This window comes from Bubalus kerabau, chromosome 1 (genome assembly GCF_029407905.1).
Source record: "Bubalus kerabau isolate K-KA32 ecotype Philippines breed swamp buffalo chromosome 1, PCC_UOA_SB_1v2, whole genome shotgun sequence".
NCBI classification, from domain to species: Eukaryota; Metazoa; Chordata; class Mammalia; order Artiodactyla; family Bovidae; genus Bubalus; species Bubalus kerabau.
Window position 1 is genome coordinate 179,971,856 of NC_073624.1, and position 9,006 is coordinate 179,980,861.

Sequence of the window (9,006 nt, forward strand, 5' to 3'; positions counted from 1 at the left end):
GTTGACATTCAGTAAAAATCACCTTTTCTGCTGTACAGTTCTGAATAAATACAGACATGTAACCACCATCGCAGTCAAGATATGGAACATTTCCATCATCCCCCCAGATTCCCCTGTCTCCCTTTGTCAAAGATCCCAGCCCCTGGCAACCACTGATCAGTTTCTGCATCAATACTTTTACCTTTCCCAGAAGTACCTTAAAATGGAATCACACAGTGCACAGACTTTTGAAACTGGCTTCTTAACATAATGCATTTGAGGTTCCTCTGCATTGCTTCCTATGTCAGTAGCTCAATCCTTTTTTATGACTGAATAGTATTCAGTTTGTTTACATTTCACCCATGGAAGGACATTCAGGTTTTAACGGCTGTTGGTAATGACAAATAAAGCCTTGATAAGTATTTGCTCACTGGTTTTTATGTGAACATAGGTTTTTATTTCACATGGGCATTCCACCAGGGCAGATTGTTAGCTTAGATGACTGTAATGCTTTTGAAGTTCTTTTTGATGAAGAGAGGAAGGGTTGAAAAGAGTGGTGATGCTTTTTTTAAAAAAAAAAATTAAGGCTTTATCATCATCTGAATCACATCTTACACAAGCTTACCATAAACACTCAATATGCTAAACAGTTTACACCTCAGCATTTTATTCACTAAGTGACCTCAGGCAAGTCACATAACCTCTCAGAGCCTTGGTTTCCCTACCTGTAAAATGAGGTCAACCTCATAGGATTATTTTTTTAAATGAAGTTCTTTTTGGCTGTGCTGGGTCTTCATTGCTGCACTCGGGCTGTCTCTAGTTGCAGAGCTTTGGCTTCTCATTGTGGTGGCTTCTCTTGTTGCAGAGCACGGGCTTTAGGCACAAAGGCTTCAGTAGTTATGGCTCTCGGGCTTAGTTGCCCCACGGCACGTGAGATCTTCCCGGACCAGGGATGGAACCCATATTCCCTGCACTGGCAAGCAGATTCTTAACCACTGGACTACCAGTGAAGCCCCTCACAGGATTATTGTCAGGATTAAATGAGTTCATACACATTGAGTGTCTGGAACCGACTTGACACAGAGTACGACCTTGTCAATGTTAGCTATTATTATAAGGTTTATTGCCTGGGCCCTCTCAAATTCACATAGCAACCTTGGGAGGTAAGATCTACTCTTATCCCAATTTTATGGAAGACATACTTAGCAATTACAGAGAACAAGTTGTGCAAGAGCACATGGGCAGTAAATAAGAAAAAAGCAGGTCCAGGTTTTCAACTAAGGCTGACTGACTCCAGACTGACCTGCTTAGTTCTTATATTCTTAGTTCTTAGTTCTACCAATGAAACAGAAGCAATAGGATATATGTGTTTGTGAATGTGTCTGTGTATTAAGAGACTTGTTTCAGGCATTGGCTCTCACAGTTGTGAGGGCTGGCAAGACAAGTGTGAAATCTGTAGGGCAGACCAGCAGGTCTTGGCCAGGAACTAATGCTTCATTCTCAGGCAGACCTCCATATTTGCTTCTAAGGTCTTTCAGTGTTTGCTTTTAAAGCCTTTCAAGTGACTGAATGAGGTCTACCCACAAAAGCAAGGGTCATCTCCTGTACTTAAACCCAACTGATTATAGATGTTAACCTAACCACATCTGCAAAACACCTTCACAGCAGCAGTTAGATTAGTGTTTAATTGAATAACTGGGTACTATTGCCTAGCCAAGTCTATGCATACAGCTACCCATCACATCGTCTCCTCTTCTCTGAGTTGATAGCTCAAACCTCTGCCAAGTTTCTGTGAAAGTCACTTTTCCAGTAACATTCCAACGTGCCTGGTGACAGAATTCCCTGGAAGTCCATTGGCTAGGACTCTGCACTTCCATTGCTCAGGCACAATCCCTGGTCAGGGAACTAAGATTCCACAAGCCACTCAGCCTGGCTGGAAAAAACAAAACAGTGCCCAGTGAGTATGTGTTCAGGTCAAAGAACATAATAAGAGAAGTTGAGTTTGGGCTCTTTTGGTTTTTTTTGGCGGGGGTGGGGGTTAAACAATTAAAACTTATGAGTATGATCCAGGCTTACTCAAGGAAGAGAGATTTCCCAGCCCTAAGGTTGCCCCCAAACACAAGGACACCCCTTGCATGATGTTTTTGGTCCACTCGAGCTATGTGAAGACCTTTAGAGGCCTCCACATCTGTTGACTTTTTTTTTTAGGGTGGGTTTATTAGTGGCATGTGGAATCTTAGTTCCCCGACTAGGGATCAAACCCACGCCCCCTGCAGCAGAAGCAGGGAGCCTTAACCACTGGACCACCAGAAAAGTCCCCACATCTGTAACTCCTTTTTTTTTTTTTTTTTTGCCACACAGCATGTGGGATCTTAGTTCCCTGACCAAGTACTGAACCCATCCCCCCTGCATTAGAAGCAGAATCCTAACCACTGGACTGCCAAGGAAGTCCCCACATCTGTAACCCTTAAATTTATAAGTGTGAAGAAATCCACAAGCTCTGGGTTTTTTCCCCCATGATGACTCCCCCACTATCTATGTAACTTTATAAAAAAAAAAAAATCAAACTCCCTCCCCTCCATGATTGGTTCAGGACCCCTGCAGTGCTGTGCCCCTGGGTATCCAGCCTAGACTCATCCTCCCAGGTTGGCTGGTGTGTGTGGCTTAGTCCAGAGTCCTTTGATGGTGGTGGTTTAGTCGCTAAGTTCTGTCTGACTCTTTTTGACCCCATGGACTATAGCCCACCAGGATCCTCTGTCCATAGGATTTTCCAGGCAAGAGTACTGGAGTGGGTTGCTATTCCCTTCTCCAGGAGATCTTCCTGACCCAAGGATCGAACCCGGTTCTCCTGCACTGCAGGCAGATTCTTTACCAACTGAGCTACCAGGGAATCCCTTCCTGACACGGTTACACTGGGGTCAGGGAGTGGCCAGGGATGGCCGGAAGGCCATGGCGTCTTTCTCAAGAGTTCCAGTTTGCATAAGGACAGTGGTTACCAGAAATGTTTTGCTGTGTCCTGCCAGGAAGGGGGATCCTCAGCAGCCCACCATTCAACTGGATGGTTAGTCACCCCTTTGACAGAACTTCCTCTAAGCTAGGTCTGTCCCGGGCACTTTACAAATGTTGATTCAATGCCAACTTCAAAGCCCTATGAGGCTGGTACAACTACTACCCCCATTGTACAGATGAGGAAGATAAAGGCCCTGGAAGGCTCAGTAACCAGCCCAAGATCACACAGCCAGAAAGTGCTAGAACCAAGAATGAAACGTGACTATTTGGCTCCAGCACCAGTGTCACACCGCCCAGACTTCCCAAGCAGTTCTTCCAAGAACCTTTCCCCACTGTAGGCCGCCACCACCTACTCCCCTCTTCCCTTCTCAGGTGGTACCTCTTTCTGAGCCTCCTTTCCACGTCAGCCCTGTCCTTGACCACAGACACCCCAGACTATAGGAGCCAAAAGGGATCATGTTGCCCAGAGATGAAGATACTGAGGCCCTGAGAGGTGTATTGCATGCCCATGTCTCCCCCACATCATGAACATAGTGGGGCGGGGGTAAAGAACCAGGTGCATTAAAAACAGCCAGGACGTTTTAGTCCGTGGATGGAGAGGGGCAATTGAGTCTGGCCTGGCCTGAAAGGTCGGGCAGGTGGAAATCAACGAGAACTTGCCCGCCAGAAAAACATGAAGAAATCCCAGGAAATTAGTAAGGGAAAAAGAAAAGAGGATAGCCTGACTACCTCTCAGAGGAAGCAGCGGGACTCTGAGATCATGCAAGAAAAGCAGAAGGCAGCCAATGATAAGTCTATGCAAACAAGAGAGAAATAATGACTATGTGGAAAACCTGGGTGCTACTGCAAACTAGTTGTATCATAAGCTCTATGATCAAGATTTTGTAGAGTGAACAGTCAGTACTTGCTATGCTAAGTCACTTCAGTCGTGTCTGACTCTGTACGACCCCATAGACGGCAGCCCACCAGGCTCCCCCGTCCCTGGTACTCTCCAGGCAAGATCACTGGAGTGGGTTGCCATTTCCTTCTTCAATGCATGAAAGTGAAAAGTGAAAGTGAAGTCGCTCAGTCGTGTTCGACTCTTAGCGACCCCATGGATTGCAGCCTAACAGGCTCCTCCGTCCATGGGATTTTCCAAGCAAGAGTACTGGAGTGGGGTGCCATTGCCTTCTCCGATGTTATACCTTATAAAACTATTTTAAACTTTTCCTTTCAACCTGACTTAGTGTGAGGTTTCAGAACCATTCTTCAAAGAATAAAACACTAACCATACATTTGAAAAAAAATAAATAAAAATAAAAACAGCCAGGAATATTTATGAAGCTTTGGTTCCAGACACTTCCTGGCACTGGAGACTCAGCAGTGACAGGACCCAGTCCCTGACCTTATGGTGATTCCAGGCTAGGAGTGGGGGAGACATTTAACATGAAAACCAAGGAACAATTTCAGATTTCAGTGGCAGGTGTTCTTGAGAAAACGGTAAAGTGAGAGGCTTGAAGGGCTGGACTGAGAAGACCTCTGCAGGGAGGTGAATTTTGGCTCCCGGTGCTCACCTCACTTTGCAGGGTCCTTTATGACTGAGGACGCAGATAGTACTGGAGCTCCCACCTTCATTCTGCTCGCAAAGAGTTGGATATGACTGAGCATACACACACAGCTGGTAGAACAGGGCGGGTGACTATTTTTATTTCCAGAAGGAAGCGGGTGTTTGGGGCTGGGGAAAATTAGGCAACTCCTGGAGACACCTGGCAAGAACTCATTCCTGGCCCTGTGAGATAGGGGCGGGCATATTTGCATCTGCTAGTGAAGGGGCTAATAGATGGGGAAACAATGGAAACAGTGAGAGACTATTTTCTTGGGCTCTAAAAATCACTACAAATGGTGACTGCAGCCATGAAATTAAAAGATGCTTGCTCCTTGGAAGAAAAGCTATTACCTACCTAGACAGCACATTAAAAAGCAGACACATTACTTTGCCCACAAACGTGCATCTAGTCAAAACTATGGTTTTTCCAGTAGTCATGTATGGATGTGAGAGTTGGACCATAAAGAAGTTGAGCACGGAAGAACTGATGCTTTTGAACTGTCGTGTTGGAGAAAACTCGAGAGTCCCTTGGACTGCAAGAAGATCAAACCAGTCAATCCTAAAGAAAATTGGTCCTGAATATTCATTGGAAGGACTGATGCTGAAGCTGAGGCTCCAATACTTTGGCCACCTGATGCGAAGAACTTACCACTGGAAAAGACCCTGATGCTGGGAACGATTGAAGGCAGGAGGAGAAGGGGACAATGGAGAATGAGATGGTTGGATGGCATCAACCACTCGATGGGACATGAGTTACAGCAAGCTTCGGGAGTTGGTGATGGATAGGGAAGCCTGGCGCGCAGTGAGGTCGCACAGAATGGGACACGAAAGAGCGGCTGAACTGAACTGTGAAGGGGCGGTGTCTTCCCCAGACCCGCCCCTTCCTGGAGTAGCGCGTCGTAACCTATTGACCCAAACAGGAGGCGGGCCGCAAGGCCGGCCCGGATGCAGGAAGCAATAAAACATGGTCGCTATTGGTGCCCGCTGAGGGTGGGCGGGGCCTCCGTCGCCCGGGGCGCGCGCCGCTGAGAAGCGTTGCCCAGGACGGAGCGAGAGGGGGCGGGGCCGCGCGCAGGCGGCCGTTGGCGGCACGACCCCGCCCCGGATGTCGCGCGTCGCAGCCTGGACGACGGGGATTGGCCAAAGCCGCGTGGGGGGCGGGGCGGAAGGTTCTGGAGGGGGCTGGCGGGCTCTGGAAGCTTCCGCCGGACGGGTATATAGAGTCCGGGACGGGGCGGTGGCGGAGCCGGGGGACGGCGACAGCTGGGTGGCGGGCCGCAGGCGGGGGCAATGGGAAAGGACTATTACCAGACGCTGGGCTTGGCCCGCGGTGCGTCGGACGAGGAAATCAAGAGGGCCTACCGCCGTCAGGCGCTGCGTTACCACCCGGACAAGAACAAGGAGCCCGGCGCTGAGGAGAAGTTCAAGGAGATCGCCGAGGCCTACGACGTGCTCAGCGACCCGCGCAAGCGCGAGATCTTCGACCGCTACGGGGAGGAAGGTGCGTGTGCGCGCGCAGCCAGGGGCGCGCCCTCGCCGTTTGACAGGCGGAGAAACCGAGGCAGGGCGGCCTCGCTGCAGCATCTCCGGGGGGCGCTTCGGACGCAGGGGTTGAAGCAGCCCCGGTCCTCTGGCCACACGGGCCTCCGCCTTCGGATTGGCGGCCGCCCGATGGGAGGAGGGGCCCTGGCCGCGCTGCTTGTTCAGAAGCTTCTAGTATGTCTGGGGCTGCCCCTCCCTGGGCGCTCGCCTCCACCCACGTCCGCGATCGGTCCGGGGGTGCGGGTGCGGAAGGAGAGGATTTGGAGGCCTAGCTTGGCTGCTGGCGTTGCGGGCCTGGGCTCACCTGGGCGAGGTGGGGGGCTCTGCCACCCCGGGGTTCAGGGCAGGGCCTCTGGCTGAACCCTGGGCACAGGCTGCGAGTAGTGAGCCTGCAAATGAGGTGCCAATTAGCGCCGAGCGACCTTCCGCGCCTCTCCGAGGGTGGAGTGAGGTAATCCTTGTAAAGTGCTTACCTAGTCGGCCGTCAAAGTGCAGGGAACAGTGGGGCCAGCCCTCTTCAGGGTAAAAGAAAGAAGCTTTCTTGTCCTGTCTCCCATTGATGACTCAGGCAGGTTGCTGGGCTTGGTCCTCAGGAAGAAGCGGCTTATTATATGAGAATGGGGGCAGTTAGTGCCAGGGTGCGAGAATTTGAAAGGCTGCATTTTGCAGTTTCACGTTCCTTTTACTCTCCCATACGTCTCTAGCAGTAGGGGATTTAAGAGGAAGCATTTAGTGAAAACTGATCGGGGGTTAAGCATTTTTTCATTGGATCTCTTAGTGAGTTTTTCGTACTCATTGTAACAGTGCAAGGGGAATGAGTTCCTCAGATGTGAGGACCTGGGTGGCCCCAAGAGATGCCCGTCTCAAAGCTTGAACCCTTCACCGCTGTCTTGCCACAGTGGACTACCTGCCATAAGTGGGTGGGGGTTCTGTTTCTGCTGCTACAAGTGGGAGGTAAAAGCTTGGAGTTCTTCCTTGTTCTTCCCTGACAGGCTAAAAAAAATTCCTCCCCCAATGGCTCCTAAGTTTTTTTCCTTGAAGGAAAGTTCCTGGAGAGTTAAGTTCCCAGCCCGCCATCTGATTTCTTCTGCTTTTGCTTTTCAGGCCTGAAGGGCAGTGGCCCCAGCGGCGGGAGCAGCGGCGGTACTAACGGTACCTCCTTCAGCTACACATTCCATGGAGACCCTCATGCCATGTTTGCTGAGTTCTTCGGTGGCCGAAATCCCTTTGACAACTTTTTTGGGCAGCGCAACGGGGAGGAAGGCATGGACATCGATGACCCGTTCTCTGGCTTCCCCATGGGCATGGGTAGCTTCACCAACATGAACTTTGGCCGCTCCCGCCCTGCCCAAGAGCCCACCCGAAAGAAACAAGATCCCCCCGTCACCCATGACCTTAGGGTCTCACTTGAAGAGATCTACAGCGGCTGTACCAAGAAGATGAAAATCTCTCATAAGCGGCTGAACCCTGACGGAAAGAGCATTCGCAATGAAGACAAAATCTTGACCATCGAAGTGAAGCGGGGGTGGAAAGAAGGGACCAAAATCACCTTCCCCAAGGAAGGAGACCAGACTTCCAACAACATTCCAGCCGATATTGTCTTTGTTTTAAAGGACAAGCCACACAATATCTTTAAGAGAGATGGCTCTGATGTCATTTATCCAGCCAGGATCAGCCTTCGGGAGGTAAGGCACTAGGCAGGGCAGCGTCTGGGGAGGGAGAAGCTGTTTTGTGATGCCGTTCAGTGTTTGTTTGACCGATGTTTCTGGGCACTTGGTGCGGCCAGGCTTGGACAGTGCAATGGCGACAAGACCGTCCAGGGCTCTGTTTTTCCGGAGCTTCTGTGCTGGTGACCTGGGTAGATCTTAAGGCGGGGTCTTAGCTGCAGAGGCCTGATGGCATTTACCCTCCAGTCAGCAGCCTCTGGGCAAGATGTGAGCTTCCTAAGCTACTCTTTCTAATACTGTCCCTTTGCTTTCCAAGGCTCTGTGTGGCTGTACAGTGAATGTCCCCACTCTGGACGGCAGGACCATACCCGTTGTGTTCAAAGATGTCATCAGGCCTGGCATGCGGCGAAAAGTTCCTGGAGAAGGCCTTCCTCTCCCCAAAACGCCCGAGAAACGCGGGGACCTCATTATTGAGTTTGAAGTGATCTTCCCCGAAAGGATTCCCCAGACGTCAAGAACCGTTCTTGAGCAGGTTCTTCCGATATAGTCAACCCGTGTTCCCCAAGGACTGACCAGGGACCTTTCCAGAGCTCAAGGATTTCCGGACCATTCCACCAACTTGGACCCGCGAGAGGGCGGGAGGGCCCAGGGAGGGCTTTCATACTGCTGAATGTTTTCCAGAGAATATATTACAATCTTTCAAAGTCGTGCACTAGACTAAAGTTGTTTTTCGAGCGGTAGGGCGGCAGGTGGTGGGGACAGCAGGCAAAGGCAGTGCAGTCTGCCCCACTGGGTCCTTGCAGCCCTCCTGGGTGGGCAGCACCCGCCTCCTCCCTCTCCAGGCCCTGCCCAGGGGGAGAGGCAGACCGCAGACCCACAGTTGGACTTGATCCCCGTGTTGTAGTCCCTCCGCTTGTAGACGTCCTGTGGTGTGGACCTGCCTTCATGGTTACCAGACCCTGTACACTCCTCAGTTTCTATTGTATGATCAGTTTGTGTTTTATTCTGTATTTGTCTCCCCCATCTTGCCCTTCCCCTAAGAAACCCCGTCTTCTCTTTTGCCATCTCAAATTGAGAATCTCAACTCTGGTTGCTGAACTGCCTGGCCAGCTCCCACAAGCAATACCTCCCTTGTTCCAGCTGGACCAAGGGAGCCGGCCTTCACTGAGTAACTTGTGCAACTGCCTCTCCCTCGAGGGTCGGGGACCTTGGCTGGAGTCCTGA

The 9,006-nt window shown here is 50.7% G+C and overlaps 2 protein-coding genes across 2 annotated transcripts; both read left to right on the forward strand.

The window, feature by feature from the left end:
• Positions 1-3,444: 3,444 nt before the first annotated feature.
• On the forward strand, positions 3,445-4,975 carry LOC129622383 (small EDRK-rich factor 1-like). Its single transcript, XM_055539098.1, has 2 exons — positions 3,445-3,481; positions 3,618-4,975. The coding sequence occupies exons 1-2, from the start codon at positions 3,445-3,447 to the stop codon at positions 3,803-3,805; spliced, it is 225 nt and encodes a 74-aa protein (XP_055395073.1). The 3' UTR covers positions 3,806-4,975.
• Positions 4,976-5,791: 816 nt separating this feature from the next.
• On the forward strand, positions 5,792-8,496 carry DNAJB1 (DnaJ heat shock protein family (Hsp40) member B1). The gene is made up of 3 exons (XM_055542865.1): positions 5,792-6,074; positions 7,220-7,800; positions 8,099-8,496. The coding sequence occupies exons 1-3, from the start codon at positions 5,864-5,866 to the stop codon at positions 8,327-8,329; spliced, it is 1,023 nt and encodes a 340-aa protein (XP_055398840.1). The 5' UTR covers positions 5,792-5,863; the 3' UTR covers positions 8,330-8,496.
• Positions 8,497-9,006: the final 510 nt, after the last annotated feature.